This window comes from Malaclemys terrapin, chromosome 2, assembly GCF_027887155.1.
Source record: "Malaclemys terrapin pileata isolate rMalTer1 chromosome 2, rMalTer1.hap1, whole genome shotgun sequence".
In the NCBI taxonomy this organism is placed as follows: Eukaryota; Metazoa; Chordata; order Testudines; family Emydidae; genus Malaclemys; species Malaclemys terrapin.
The window spans coordinates 267,691,853-267,707,726 of NC_071506.1; the positions used below are offsets into that span (position 1 = coordinate 267,691,853).

Here is a 15,874-nt window from a genome sequence, read left to right on the forward strand (position 1 = left end):
GAGGAATTTCAAAACTTCCCGGGCCCGGGGAGGGGCGCCGACCTGTGCATCTTCTGGGCAGCAGAGTTCAAACTGCGTTGTGATGGGCATTGTGGGATACCTGGAGGCCAATTAGGGTGATGTAATCAAGTGAGTTGTCTACACTGACACTTCGTTGCTGTAACTATGTTGCAAAAAGCTCTATGCTACTCGACGAGGTGATTTTATTATGTTGGCATCAGCAGGAGGAGCATTTCAGTGTGTACACCTCCACTGGTTTGTCAACGAAAGCTGGCTTTTGTCGACAAAACTGAATAGTCTAGACAAGGCCTTAGTTAACTCTGACCCTCACCTAAATTAAGTCCAACTGTCCTCATTATTTTCCCTCTCTTTATTCACTATTCCCCCCGCCTCATTTATTCCTTCTCCTTCCTCCTCTGTCCAGATCCCTCTCTTCCTTCTCCCTATTCCCTTATTCACTTTATCCCTCTCTTCCCATTCCTAATATTGCTAACCCCACTCATTCAAAAATCATGTAATTAGCTTAAATACCATGAGATTTTTAAAAAATAGCAAATTGAGGATTCTCTTTGTTTGCCTTCTGGTGTTCGTCTTTTAGAGTTTCATGTTTTCAAGCTTTTCTCTACAGCTGTGAAGGCTAGAAACTATGTATAAATGAAAGCTGAGATTCCCATGTAACAAGACTCCAGGAGCTGCAGCTTTAGGAAAAAACATTTACTACTGTGGTATTTGCAGTAAAATCACAATAGTTAGCAGCACTCCATTCTCTCTTGCCCTCTTCTATGTCATTCACACACTGTTTCCCCCCCACTTACATATGAATAGCACAAGGACTGAACCCACTAACCTAGGTGAAAAATGCATAGCTAGGCATGCCCCTAAATGACCATGCCTTTGCAATTTAAAAGTGTAACTTTACTGTATTCTGTTGTTGTTGTTACACCTTCTTTCCCATGTCTGGCTTTACACCACTTTTCCTTCTTTCAGTGTTTTGAAAGTGGTGTTTCTTCTTTTTCTTCTCTTGCCACCCTCCTCCTTTTATAGATTTTTCCTTTCCCCCCTATATTGTCTCCTGTTCTATCTTCTTTCTCTCCCCATTTCTCTCCAAAGACCTCTTTACCTCCTTTTCTTGTACTTCTTTTTAGTTTCTTGTTTTATTCTCTTCTTCAGAGCCACTGCATGCCCACTTTCACACACACCTTCAAGCAGATGTACTGATCCACTCACAGGCGCTGGGGAAGTCACTGGGGCTCCATGCACACATAGGGGTGATCAGCTGGGTAGAGCTCCTTGCATTACTGGGGACTGAGTTGTAGTTATTTTGTTGTGGACAATGTAGAGGATTAACTTTAGAATGTTCTAAATAAGCTGTCTAAATAACTGAAACAAGAGACCACATTTGTCATAGCAAAGTAATTTAAAGTTTAGATGTAGACAGGTTATTCTCACCTTCAGTTTTTGATGTTAAATGGATGTTCAAGTGTTTGTAGATATAGCATTTGACTCATGGTTTCGCTTTCTGATCTGACAAGTATTATGGGAGTTTTTTGACAACCAATCATTGTTAGGCTTTAATGGTGTTCTGTAGTGTGATATATATATATATATATATATATTTTATTTAACCCACTTGGGTACCAGAAGGAATTTTGCTCAGGTCAAGACCAGGGCTATCTGCTGTAAGGACCAAAAACATTAGACAAAGTTACTCCTCCTGTCTGATCTAAGATCAAATCACCCATACAAATGACTCAAGACTGAGGATGAGAAGGCTTTATACATTTAATTTAAGCATAACATTATTTATGCATTTATCCTATTTTCATGTAACACTTATTAATATTCCTTCTTGAGGCAAAATCTTCTCTGTTGCTGCCAAAAATATATATTATGAATATATATATTAATGGTAAAAATTACCCAAATTATTCCCTTCCAAATATCTTTTAACCATTGCTTCCACTTAAGGACAACTAAATGTAGCTTTTTCAGTTGTTTGTTCTGCTGTTTGGAGAAATCCCATGAGGCCTCTGTTGCAAGTCAAATCAGGATAATAATCATACCAAACTTCAACTAAAAATAAATTAATTTTACTGTCCATTTAAACTTTCATATGATCTGCTTTATACTTAAACATTTCACTGAATAATTAGCATCAAAGGGATTGTCTTGTTCAGTATTTTAAAAACATAATATGTAACACTTGTGACCGTTACATCAAGCACACAAATGCACTCACAAAAACACACCTATGTAATCACTGTGGGATTTGATAATATTGATGAATTTAAATGTTCATCTCCTTAAAAGAAGTACTTTTCAAAAAAGATCTTAAATAGCAAGTCTTGTTCACAGAGTCCCTTGACTTTGCACTGTACCCTTTTCTGATTTATTGGCTTATTATAATCAATTTCTTCAATTATCTCTGAAGATTGCCACTGTATGGAGTCATATGTCTTAGCTTCCCGATTCTGTGCTCTCTTTGCCACTAGACCCTCCCCCGCCCCAAATAAAAAGTCAAATCATGTTTGGGAAAGGTTCCTGAGGTGTGACTTTCTGCTGTTTGGCTTCGCTTTATTTCCATTGTTAGGCTTCAGGAACTAAGTTCTTAGCTGAGTTCAGGATGTATTCCTGCAATTTAGCATTTCTTGCTATTGAATTTTTCTTTAAATTGATTAACAGTGTCCGTGTCACTTTAGTTTCCTTCCTCTTAAATAGAAAACATTTGTAAAAGATAAAATCTTTTGTTGCTGATGAGCAGCCAACAATTTTTTTTTTACTTCCACCCTATTTCTTTACAAATCTGAAATAGTTTTTTTGCAATTTGTTGTGGGCTTGAAGATATTATGAAACAGTTTTGAAATTGCTCAGCACGCTCCCTTATGCTGGTGGTAGAGTGCTATTTGCTATGCAGTGGCACTTCTGCAGCAGTACAGGCATGCTGTGAGAGAGGGACATGTTGCTTATTTCATAGTGAAAGTATGAAGATACTGCTGCATTTTTTTAGAAACCACACTTCCCCTACCAGTAGTGGATGACACCAGCTTTGAATCCAAAAAAATCACTTAAGTATAACTGAAAAACATATCTGAGAAACAATGTGAAATATTAAATAAGTATAACTAAGACTTTCAAACTCTGTTGTCTAGTTTTGAGAGATTGTGGGTAATCAGTGAAAGGACTTTCTGGGAGAGGAAAGACTTAATTGCAGACTTTAGGCGTAGACTATTTTATTTTGCCTTGTTGACTGTGGTCTATTCCAGCCCCCTTACTTTTCAGGGGGTTACACTATGGGTTTATGAGGAACTCCTTCTATAAATTACAGATTAACTAGATAGACAAGGTGGGTGAAGTATATATTTTTGTGTTTCTCACCAACCGAAGTTGGCTTAGTAAAAGATAATACCTCCCCCACCCTGTCTCTATAATATCCTGGGACCAACACCGCTACAATTCTCCATGCAACATAGATTAACTAGGTTGCATCTGTGAGAAAATGTACATCTTTTAGCCAGGCTGTCTGTTTTGTACCTGCAGTACCTCAGTTTCAGATTTGGAATCTTCAAGTGATATTGTTTTTTGTAAAATTAATAAGGTAAGAAGTAACTGTGTACAAGACAATATTTTTTATACTAGTTAAATTTTAATGTTAACTTTTTTCATTAATTTTGAAGCCATAAGAATTGCTCATTGTATGTAGACATGTAATATAAGCTGCCTTCTATTCTAATGATCTTAAACTCTCTTGTTCATCAGCTGTGAATGCTTTTTTATCTTTTTAATTAAACTTTAACTTCACAAACACACATGTTGATACTGCTTCACATATAGTAATCATCAGGATTTTGGTTAAAGAAAACTAACACTATAGGATTCTGGATGGCTATACCTCCATTTAGGACCACTTTGTGGTACAACAAATTTTGGCCCTAAATTATTTAATCATCTTTTAAGCACTTACTACATACTGGCCTGATCCTACAACCCTTCATCATAAAAATTGTCAAATTCACTGTAGTGGAAGTATTTTTGTAAACAATAACTGTGGGAATGAGTAAGGGTTGGTAGAAATGGACTCTTTGTGAGAGGATGGGGGTAGGAGAAAATAATTCTACAGTCAAACAATATCATTATTGACACTTTCCTTGTAAGCATCTTAGTCCAATATATATCTTAATTTTCAGTTATGCAGTTTAGAAAATTATTATAGAGTTCCATTTTAGTATCAGACTTACACTTTAATAAACTTTTTGGTTGGTGGCGTGTTCCTGAAAAGGGCATAATTCTGTTAAAAGCCAAAAAATGGTATTTATTGTAAATTGTTCTTGGAGTATTTCAGCTCAGTATACTTTTCCCTTCAAAATTTTAAACGCTTATTTTATTTTTAGTTGAGATTTCCCTTCATTCTATTATCTAGCCAACAAAAATAATCTTTAGCCCATCAAATTATGATGGGTCCATACTTTGTATGGAAAGAAATGCAGTAAACCTACAATTGCATGGTTAAATAGTCATGTTCAGATGTGATCCTGTTGACATTATTAGTGATTAATAGTTGCATTAATTCATTTTGAATAAGTAAGTGGTATCTTTCAATCTCTCCTTCCCCTAATCTCACCACTTTCCTGAGTAGTCTTAAGGAAAGGTATATTATCCAAAGGTATATGTCGAAATATTTAATTGAGCTTGGATCATGAATGTATTCCAACCCTAGAGAAGAAAAATCCTAATCTTTTTTTCAAGAATGAATTATTTTTACCTTATATAATTTTGATAATTCTGTAAACCATGTGATATCTGAAAAATAAATATGTAGGCATGTACTTTTGTAAATATGACCTTTCAAAATTAGTGCATTTTTGTAGTGTAAATTAATACATTTTTCCAATTAGCGCCATGAATTAGATTAACTACTTTGTTGTTTGAAACATGTTATTTTATGGGCAGTAACAATGATACATTTCTTTGACTTCCAGGCTGTTTTTGAGTACCTTCACTCTTGCAGTTTCAGCTGGTGCCGTCCTGCTTCTACCTTTTTCAATAATCAGCAATGAGATCCTGCTTTCTTTTCCACAAAACTACTATATTCAGTGGTTAAATGGCTCTCTAATTCATGGTTAGTACTTGCATAATGTAATTAAAAGCACATTTTAACAGATAACACCACTTCCAGTGCATTTCTGGTTTTGAGTGATCCTTTTGTTTTTATATACTTACTGGTATAATGGCTTAAAGTTGTAAATGTTCTTGGTTTGTATGCCATTGATAAATTAGGCATTTGTAATCTAATGCACAGCAGCAAGTTTACAAGTCATCACCATTCTGGCATTTCAAAGGTTGTGTCGACTAAGGAAGGCAACCCAAAAGCTACTGTTCTTGAATACAGAAACATGTGTAGTATAAGAACTGCTTTTACAGGAAGCTAAGTAACTTGGAAATGTGTAATAAGACTTTTTTCTTTCACCTGTAGTTATAATGTTCAGTGAGCTAAAGAGGAATATGGAGGTAAAAATCTGTGTTTTTATTTATTCAAATGCGGCTAGTGGTTCGTACAAGAAACTTGCCAACTACAATGACAGTGATTGAGAAGCAGTGACTTTTAGCTCCTTTTATTTTTAAAAGTAAATCATGTATATAAAATTATATATTTTGATCTTGCCACATTTATTATGGTATTTTGTTAAAGTGAAATTGGTCAAGGTAGATTCTGGTCTCCCTGTGTGTTGACAGTGTCTAGCACTTTGGGCGCTGCCAGAATTCAAATAATAGTAAGCGTGCTTAGTGCTCTACAGATATATCGTTAATATAGTTCCGAGCAGCTAACATACTGCAGTTTGAAGATGCATCTTGGTGAGGAATTAGCGATTGTCATTGGATGTAGATGTTTTAATGGAGGAAAAAACATACCTTGTGATGTCAGGGGCCAAATTGCTAATAGAAAAGATAGCTATTTGCTGAGTTATCAAAAAGCAGAGGTACCCAGTTCTACTTTAGACAGTGTGCTGGACAGTGAACATAAGAACAGCCGTACTGGGTCAGACCAAAGGTGCATCTAGCCCAGTATCCTGTCTACCGACAGTGGCCAATGCCAGGTGCCCCAGAGGGAGTGAACCTAACAGGTAATGATCAAGTAATCTCTCTCCTGCTATCCATCTCCACCCTCTGATAAACAGAGTCTAGGGACACCATACCTTACCCATCCTGGCTAATTAATGGACTTAACCTCCATGAATTTATCCAGTTCTCTTTTAAATGCTGTTATAGTCCTAGCCTTCAGAACCTCCTCAGGTAAGGAGTTCCACAAGTTGACTGTGCGCTGCGTGAAGAAGAACTTCCTTTTATTTGTTTTAAACCTGTTGCCTATTAATTGCATTTGGTGACCCCTAGTTCTTGTATTATGGGAATAAGTAAATTACTTTTCCTTATCTACTTTCTCCACATCAGTCATGATTTTATATACCGCTATCCTATCCCCCCTTAGTCTCCTCTTTTCCAAGCTGAAAAGTCCTAGCGTCTTTAATCTCTCCTCATATAGGATCCGTTCCAAACCCCTGATCATTTTAGTTGCCCTTCTCTGAACCTTTTCTAGTGCCAATATATCTTTTTTGAGATGAGACCACATCTGTACGCAGTATTCAAGATGTGGGCGTACCATCGATTTATATAAGGGCAATAATATATTCTCCGTCTTCTTTTCTATCCCCTTTTTAATGATTCCTAACATCCTGTTTGCTTTTTTGACCGCCTCTGCACACTGCGTGGACATTTTCAGAGAACTATCCACGATGACTCCAAGATCTTTTTCCTGATTTGTTGTAGCTAAATTAGCCCCAATCATATTGTATGTATAGTTGCGGTTATTTTTTCCAATGTGCATTACTTTACATTTATCCACATTAAATTTCATTTGCCATTTTGTTGCCCAATCACTTAGTTTTGCGAGATCTTTTTGAAGTTCTTCACAGTCTGCTTTGGTCTTAACTATTTTGAGCAGTTTAATATCATCTGCAAACTTTGTCACCTCACTTTTTACCCTTTTCTCCAGATCATTTATGAATAAGTTGAATAGGATTGGTCCTAGGACTGACCCTTGGGGAACACCACTAGTTACCCCTCTCCATTCTGAGAATTTACCATTAATTCCTATCCTTTGTTCCCTGTCTTTTAACCAGTTCTCAATCAATGAAAGGACCTTCCCTTTTATCCCATGACAACTTAATTTACGTAAGAGCCTTTGGTGAGGGACCTTGTCAAAGGCTTTCTGGAAATCTAAGTACACTATGTCCACTGGATTCCCCTTGTCCACATGTTTGTTTGACCCCTTCAAAGAACTCTAATTAGTAAGTAAGGCCTGGTCTACACTGGGGGGAGGTGTTGATGTAAGATACGCAACTTCAGCTACGGGAATACCGTAGCTGAAGTCGACATATCTTATTCTGACTTACCTCCCGTCCTCACGGCGCGGGATCGATGGCTGCGGCTCCCCCGTCGACTCCACTACCGCCGCTCGCTCCGGTGGAGTTCCGGAGTTGACGGGGAGCGCGTTCGGGGATCGATATATCGCGTCTTAATGAGACGCAATATATCGATTCCCGATAAATTGATCGCTACCCGCTGATACGGCGGGTAGTCTGGACGTACCCTTAGATTAGTAAAACACGGTTTCCCTTTGCAGAAACCATGTTGATTTTTGCCCAACAATTTATGTTCTTCTATGTGTCTGACAATTTTATTCTTTACTATTGTTTCGACTAATTTGCCTGGTACCGACGTTAGACTTACCGGTCTGTAATTGCCGGGATCACCTCTAGAGCCCTTTTTAAATATGGGCGTTACATTAGCTATCTTCCAGTCGTTGGGTACAGAAGCTGATTTAAAGGACAGGTTACAAACCCTAGTTAATAGTTCCGCAATTTCACATTTGAGTTCTTTCAGAACTCTTGGGTAAATGCCATCTGGTCCCGGTGACTTGTTAATGTTAAGTTTATCAATTAATTCCAAAATCTCCTCTAATGACACTTCGATCTGTGACAGTTCCTCAGATTTGTCCCCTACAAAAGCCGGCTCAGGTTTGGGAATCTCCCTAAAATCCTCAGCCGTGAAGATGCAGTGATGAGGCTTAAAATTGATATGTGGTTCTGAAGCGTCCCAATATTTCAAAAGGTAAACTTTCTAGTTGGTTAAGCCTGGGGTGTAGGCTTAACAACAAAGGCTTCCCGGCTCTTTGGTCAAGTGAAAAATTCTCTAAGTTATATCTCTTAAGTGAATTTGAGACAAGCTGTTCTTTCCTGCTATTGAGAATTTCCATATGTTCCACTAACCTGAGTCACTTATGCTGCTTTTTTCTGCTCCATGTTGAAAGCCATTGTCTCTGAACATGTACCCCAAGCTCTGCATCTAACTAAGGCAGTTGCATTTTCCCTGCAGTATCTCTATCCTCTGCATGTGACAGGCAGTGATATAGTATGGTCAGGTAATGGGACCTGATTAGGTTTGGAATTTAGAAATCCCAGAACTAAGCCCCATGCATCCAGTATAGAGGGGTTCTTGCTTTGTGCTCCTCTTAGCTGCACCAAGCCACCCAATCTGAGGCAATACAGCTGGCTCACAAATATGATGCTTTTGGTTGCCAGGCATTGCCTAGGCTCTGTGACCTCCTGCAGTGAGACTTGGTGTAGAAGATTAGCTATGCTGGCCTGAAGTTTTACTTGGCTGTGTTTGCCTACATGTTGGTTCCATTTCCTCCTGATCATCATCTTGTGCCTTGCTTTAAACCCCCTTCTTAATTCTTGAGTCCTTCACCCACTTATTACTGTGCCTTTTCACCTCTACATCAGGAATGGTTTCCCTCTTCTTCTATGCCAAGCATCCCACCCTTTCCCTTCTTCAAATCCCTTCTCTAAGCTCTGTACTCTGACTTAGACTTTGTTCACCTATCTCTCTGGCATCATCTATCTTGCTTTTGTATGTTAATTGTATGGTAACTTTAAAAAAACAACTCCCCCTTCCCCACCAACAACAAACAAACACAAAACAGAACCTCTAAGAAATTTGCAGCAAACTAAATACTCTGTCTCTTGGAATATATTAAGGCAGCATTCCCTTTCTCTTTGTTTCCTTCATTTCTTCTCTCCCCACTTTTCCAAAACTAGTTGAAATTCTTCCTTATGATACCTAGATTTGGTTAATTTTATGTCTCTACTGACACGTGATACTTTACAGATTTAAGACAGTCATTCCTTGTCACCCTATTCTTAAAAAAAAAAAAAAAAAAAAAAAAAAGGGGGATTTTAATTCCCAAGGGAAACAGGAATATACCATGTAAAGCAGCTCTTGCCTTCACTACCTCTTTTGTGTGACCAGTCAGCCACATAGTTTTTTAAAGTTTTACTAAATACTAAATGAAAATAATAATCCTGTCAGAGAGCAAATACTTCCTGCTCTGGCTGAAGGTGAAATGTTGTGAAAAATTTGAGCAAAAGTCATTCTGCCACTTTTGTATAGGAGAACAGGGGAAAAATACTTCCTCATATAATTAAAAATTATAATTTAAAAATTCTTTTAGAGGACCTGTAGCACCAAAATGGCTGAGGTTGAAAAATTGAAATTTGGCAAGAAATAGCTCTCCTTTAGGAGAAGAGCCTTTGAATTTTCCAGTGAATATTTTGTTTTGATTTTATTAAGGCCATGTCTACACTACCAGCTAAATCGGCACTACTGCAATCGATGCAGAGGTGTTGATTTAGCGGGTCTGGTGACGACACGCTAAATCAGTGGAAGAGTGCTCTCCCATTGATTTGTGTACTTCACCTCCTCGAGAAGCGTAAGAGACGTTGGCTGGAGAGCGTCTCCCGTCAACACAGCACAGTGTAGACACTGCAGTAAGTGGATCTAGTTACCGTCTACTTCAGTTACGCCATTCACGTAACTGAAGTAGCATAACTTGGATCGATTTACTGCAGTAGTGTAGACCAGCCCTAAGCAATGAGTTTTGAAAATCTCACTTTGTGCTTAAAATATACTAAGTGCACTATGTGTGTATAGTTTAACAATGATTGATGTGAAAGTAGTAAATGCACTCGTGTAGAACCTAAGCTAGCTGTATATTGCAAAATTTAGTGAAAGTACCTAGTGAGGCCTAATCCAAACGCCTCTGAAGTCAATGGAAAGACTTGTGTATTTCAGTGTAATTTGGATCAAGCCATGGGAGAGTATATCTTATTTATTACACAGCTGGCAAAGTAAATGCTTCACAGCTTATAATGCTTGCTGGAGATGGGCTCCCTCATGCGGACTTTATTAGGTGTATGAGATGCCTAGTCACATTATGAAATTTTTCTGTTTTCTTTCAAAAGTAATTAGGAAGTTGTTATTTTAAAAAAAAATAACTACGAGAACATTAAGATTGCACTCTAAAGTGCTGAAGTCAGGAAATGATCGCCTGAACTTCCATAATTCTGTCCCCTTGTGTACGCAATGTAAGAATCTTTAGATACAGGATCACTCCCTATTTCTCAAATATAGTATAATGTATCATTTTCCTGAAACCTGTCATACAATTTTTGATATCTAATACTGTTTCATTGTTGTAAATTTATACTATTTTAAGTATTGTAATGAAACAAAGATATAGCAGACTAACAAATTCTCTTGACTAAATTGTTGAAATACATATTTAACAGCCAAGTACTGTTCAGTTTTTGAAACAATAGCACTGAGTTCCTCAGGTGTTATATAGAGGATGAGGCAGTCAACTACAAAACAAATTGAGCTTCAGACTGTACTTTCCAGTAATTTTTCCACTATTACTCTTCAAATTGTTCTGTAGTGTGTTATGTTTGATTTATTATCCACTTCATAGAAAAGTCTCTAGTGGACTTCACCTGGTGCACACAATAATATACAGTACTCCAAGTTGCTACTGTGCATTTGATAAATACTATTTTGTCTTATAATTGAAGACTTCATTGTAATCTCTTCACACAGGAACAAAGTTAAGGCTGCATTTTTTAACTTTTGCCTTTATAAATCAGAACCTAAATGTTGTCATTGATGCACTGTAGTTTCTTGTATTGATATGTTAATTATCCACTTCTATGATTTTTATTAACAGTGGGTACATTTTTTTTAACCTATTGTGAGCTCCTCCCTGTTTTGCTGGATTCTTGCCTTGGTATATCATTGTAATTATTTAATATTAGTGGTGACTTTTAAAAAGTCTCCTCTTACTATATATATAACTAGGCAGAGAGTTCATAATATTCAAGATGAGTAATTTTGTGTAATGAAAGTGGAACTGTCAACAGTTCCTGAAAATGTACTTAAAAATGGTAAAATTTTCATTTATGCTATTTTAAATGTGTCCAGCAGATGGCGGTAGAACTTAATGAAACTTGCACATAAACAGGAAGCAAAGTGCTGGGATATCTAAGCTGTTTGCCAAATGTGCAAGATTGAATTGTTTCTTTCAGAATTGTTAAAACTTGTTTTATGGAAAATTTCCTCTTAAATCAATAGAAAGAAATACAAAAAAGCATCTGAGTGGGCTGATTAGGAAAGCCTTGTACGTTGAGATTTCACTGAGTCTGTACAATATTCAACTAAAGTTAACTCTGCCAATAGATGAAGGCTTGCAAAGTATCTTGTATACAACTTTAGCACCCAGTCAGTACAGTGGGATCATAACTATTTACTTTTCAGTTTATATTGTACTGCTGTATTCTCAAGTTAGTCCACCAGATTGGGATGTGGGTTGGGAAAACAAAACTGAAGTGATAATGAAGAGAAGGGGGGAGCGGGACAGGACTTGTTAATGGCCACTTGACTATACCAATGTAATTTTACTTTCTTCAGGTTTTGCCCCACAATAAATCTTATGTATAATATAAATGTAATATATTTATTGAATGGGGGGAGATGTATGTGTATAAATATTAATATGCCAGTAATATCCCAGAAGGGAAGGATGTAGTTCCCATCAACCCTGCTAGTGTACAAATATTTAAATCTCAGCTTCTTAAAAATCATCATCTTGCTTAACCTCAAGTCACCATTCTAGAATCCACTTAAACAAAATGACACAAAAGAACATACTTCTGAAATTTACCTGGCGTTTAGTGTATGTTTTTATGTTGCAAATGCTTGTTCTGTAAGTCAGTTGTTTACTTTTCTTGTGCATAGTAAGTACACATCTATCATAATTCTTGAAAGTTTGACAGCTGACTAACAAAACCAACCAAATTCAACTTTTCTATCTGATTTCTAGGTAACTAAAATAAGGCCACGTAAAGTGCACACAGTGAAAGGAAACCAAATAAAAACAACCTCACAAACTGGCATAGTACTTCCACTTTTGTATAAATATGGGAAACAGGAGAAATAATACTTCATGCTCACTGGTTTACTTACGGGGAAAGGGACTATGCAAACCTGCTTCCTCTCACCCAGTACTTGCAGTTAAGAGTGGCTGAGAGGCTCCTGCTGCTGTTTCCCAAATGCTGTCAGACTCCTGGGGAACGAAGAAAAGCAAATTCCAAAGGCAAGGGCCCCTCAACAGAGACAATCCTGCCACCAGTCATGGAGCATTCACTCTTGGGAATGTGGTGCACACACACATTCTTTAGCATTTGACTGTCTGCCTCCGTTATGTTGTTTCATGTGTGTTTGGGGTTTTGTGTAATTCTGTTTTCTGTAGCTGCAAGTTAGGGCTACATTTAATTTTTTGTGCAAGTCCATTGTCTTTACCAGCAATCAACTTGTACAATAGGATTTAAATCAGTCCATTCCAGCCAAAGGAAGGGAGTAAGGCAGGAGCGGGCAAACTTTTTGGCCTGACGTCCGCATCGCATTTTGGAAATTGTATGGAGGGCTGGTTAGGGGAGGCTGTGCCTCTCCAAACAGCCAGGCGTGGCCCGGCCCGCGCCTCCTATGCCCCCCACCCGCTCCTTGCCCCCTGACGCCCCCCCAGGACTCCTGCCTCAGCCACCCCCCCTCCGCTCCCTGTCCCCTGACTGCCCCTGGAACCCCCACCCTACCCCTCCTCTCATTCCTAAATGCCCCCCCCCCCCGACCCCTGCCCCATCCAACCACCCCTTCTCCCTGACGGTCCCTGAAACCCCTGCTCCTGACTGCCCCCCGCTGCCCCATCCAACCCCTTCTCCTTCCTGAGGGCCTCCCGAGACCCCTGCACCCATTCAACCCCCCCGTGCCCCACCCTCTGACCGCCCCGACCCCTATCCACACCCCCGGCCCGCCACCCCAAACTCCCCTGCCCTCTGTCCAACCCCCCCTACTCCCTGCCTCCTGCCCCCTTACTGTGCTGCCTGGAGCACCGGTGGCTGGCGGCGCGGCTGTGGTTGGAGCCAGCCACACCACAGCACAGCACAGAGCACTGGCGCGCTGAGTCTGTGGGGGAGGGGGACCAGCAGCAGAGGGGCCGGGGGCTAGTCTCCTGGGCCAGGAGCTCTGGGGCCGGGCAGGAGGGTCCCGTGTGCCAGATGTGGCCCGCGGGCCATAGTTTGCTCATCTCTGGAGTAAGGTGTGTGTTTGGGGTGGGGAGGGAGGGAAGTGGTTTGAAAATTATTAAAAAAAAAATTACAGTGGTGGAAAAAGATGATCATAGAATCATAGAATATCAGGGTTGGAAGGAACCTCAGGAGGTCATCTAGTCCAACCCCTGCTCAAAGCGGGACCAATCCCCAACTAAATCATCCCAGCCAGGGCTTTGTCAAGCCTGACCTTAAAAACCTCTAAGGAAGGAGATTCCACCAGCCCTGGCTGGGATGATTTAGTTGGGAATTGGTCCTGCTTTGAGCAGGGGGTTGGACTAGATGACCTCTTGAGGTCCCTTCCAACCCTGATATTCTATGATTCTATGACCTCCCTAGGTAACCCATTCCAGTGTTTCACCACCCTCCTAGTGAAAAAGTTTTTCCTAATATCCAATCTAAACCTCCCACACGGCAACTTGAGATCATTACTCCTTGTTCTGTCATCTGCTACCACTGAGAACAGTCTAGATCCATCCTCTTTGGAACCTCCTTTCAGGTAGTTGAAAGTAGCTATCAAATCCCCCCTCATTCTTCTCTTCTGCAGACGAAACAATCCCAGTTCCCTCAGCCTTTCCTCATAAGTCATGTGCGCCAGCCCCCTAATAATTTTTATTGCCCTCCGCTGGACTCTTTCCAATTTTCCCACATTCTTCTTGTAGTGTGGGGCCCAAAACTGGACACAGTACTCCAGATGAGGCCTCACCAATGTTGAATAGAGGGGAATGATCACATCCCTCGATCTGCTGGCAATGCCCCTACTTATACAGCCCAAGATGAAGTTAGCCTTCTTGGCAACAAGGGCATACTGTTGACTCATATACAGCTTCTCGTCCATGGTAACCCCTAGGTCCTTTTCTGCAGAACTGCTGCCTAGCCATTCGGTCCCTAGTCTGTAGCAGTGCATGGGATTCTTCCATCCTAAGTGCAGGACTTTGCACTTTGTCCTTGTTGAATTTCATCAGATTTCTTTTGGCTCAATCCTCTAATTCAGGGGTTGGCAACCTTTCAGAAGTGGTGTGCCGAGTCTTCATTTATTCACTCTAACTTAAGGTTTCGTGTGCCAGTAATACATTTTAACATTTTTAGAAGGTCTCTTTCTATAAGTCTACAATATATAACTAAACCATTGTTTTATGTAAAGTAAATAAGGTTTTTAAAATGTTTAAGAAGCTTCATTTAAAATTAAATTAAAATGCAGAGTCCCCTGGACCCGTGGCCAGGACCCGGGCAGTGTGAGTGCCGCTGAAAATCAGCTTGCGTGCCGCCTTCGGCACGCGTGCCATAGGTTGCTTATCCCTGCTCTAATTTATCTAGGTCCCTCTGTATCATATCCCTACCCTCCAACATATCTACCACTACTCCCCATTTAGTGTCATCTGCAAACTTTCTGAGGGTGCAGTCCATGCCATCCTCCAGATCATTAATGAAGATATTGTACAAAACTGGCCCCAGGACTGACCCTTGGGGCACTCCACTTGATGCTGGCTGCTAACTAGACATCGAGCCATTGGTGACTACCCACTGAGCCCATCGATCTAGCCAGCTTTCTGTCCACCTTATAGTCCATTCATCCAGCACATACTTCTTTAACTTGCCTGCAAGAATATTGTGGGAGACCATATCAAAAGCTTTGCTAAAGTCAAGAAATAACATGTCCACTGCTTTCCCCTCATCGACAGAGCCAGTTATCTCATCATAGAAGGCAATTAGGTTAGTCAGGCATGACTTGCCCTTGGTGAATCCATGCTGACTGTTCCTGATCACTTTCTTCTCCTCTAAGTGCTTCAGAATTGATTCCTCGAGGACCTGCTCCATGATTTTTCTAGGGACTGAGGTGAGGCTGACTGGCCTGTAGTTTCCCTGATCCTCCTCCTTCTCTTTTTTAAAGATGGGCACTACATTAGTCTTTTTCCAGTCATCGGGGACCTCCCCCAATCGCCATGAGTTTTCACTTACCTTGATCAGAACTAAATGCAAATCTCACCTCTTTCATAGATTGATAGATTCTAAGGTCAGAAGCGACCATTGTGATCTTGTAGTCTGATCTCCTGTATAACACAGGCCATAGAACTTCTGCTCTATAAATTATTTTGGAAATCTCTTAGAAAAAATCCAATCTTGATTTAAAAATTGTCAACAATGGAAAATCCACCACAACCGTTGATAAATTGTTCCAATGGTTAATTACCCTCATTGTCGGACATTTACACCTTGTTTCCAGTCTGAATTTGTCTAGCTTCAATTTCCAGCTTTTGGATCATGTTATACCTTTCTTTGATAGACTGAAAAGCCTAATAATTATTTGTTCCCCATGTAGATACTTT

The 15,874-nt window shown here is 39.7% G+C and overlaps 1 protein-coding gene across 4 annotated transcripts in view; it reads left to right on the plus strand.

The window, feature by feature from the left end:
* LMBR1 (limb development membrane protein 1) overlaps positions 1-15,874 on the plus strand; it is a 218,787-nt gene that overhangs the window by 32,282 nt on the left and 170,631 nt on the right. For 3 of the 4 annotated variants that reach the window (XM_054021114.1, XM_054021113.1, XM_054021112.1), the window contains exon 4: positions 4,977-5,116. The exons of the other annotated variant lie outside the window; for it this stretch is intronic. In XM_054021114.1, the coding sequence (XP_053877089.1) occupies positions 4,977-5,116 (140 nt within the window). The remainder of the gene's footprint in view (positions 1-4,976; positions 5,117-15,874) is intronic. 4 annotated transcript variants of the gene reach the window in all.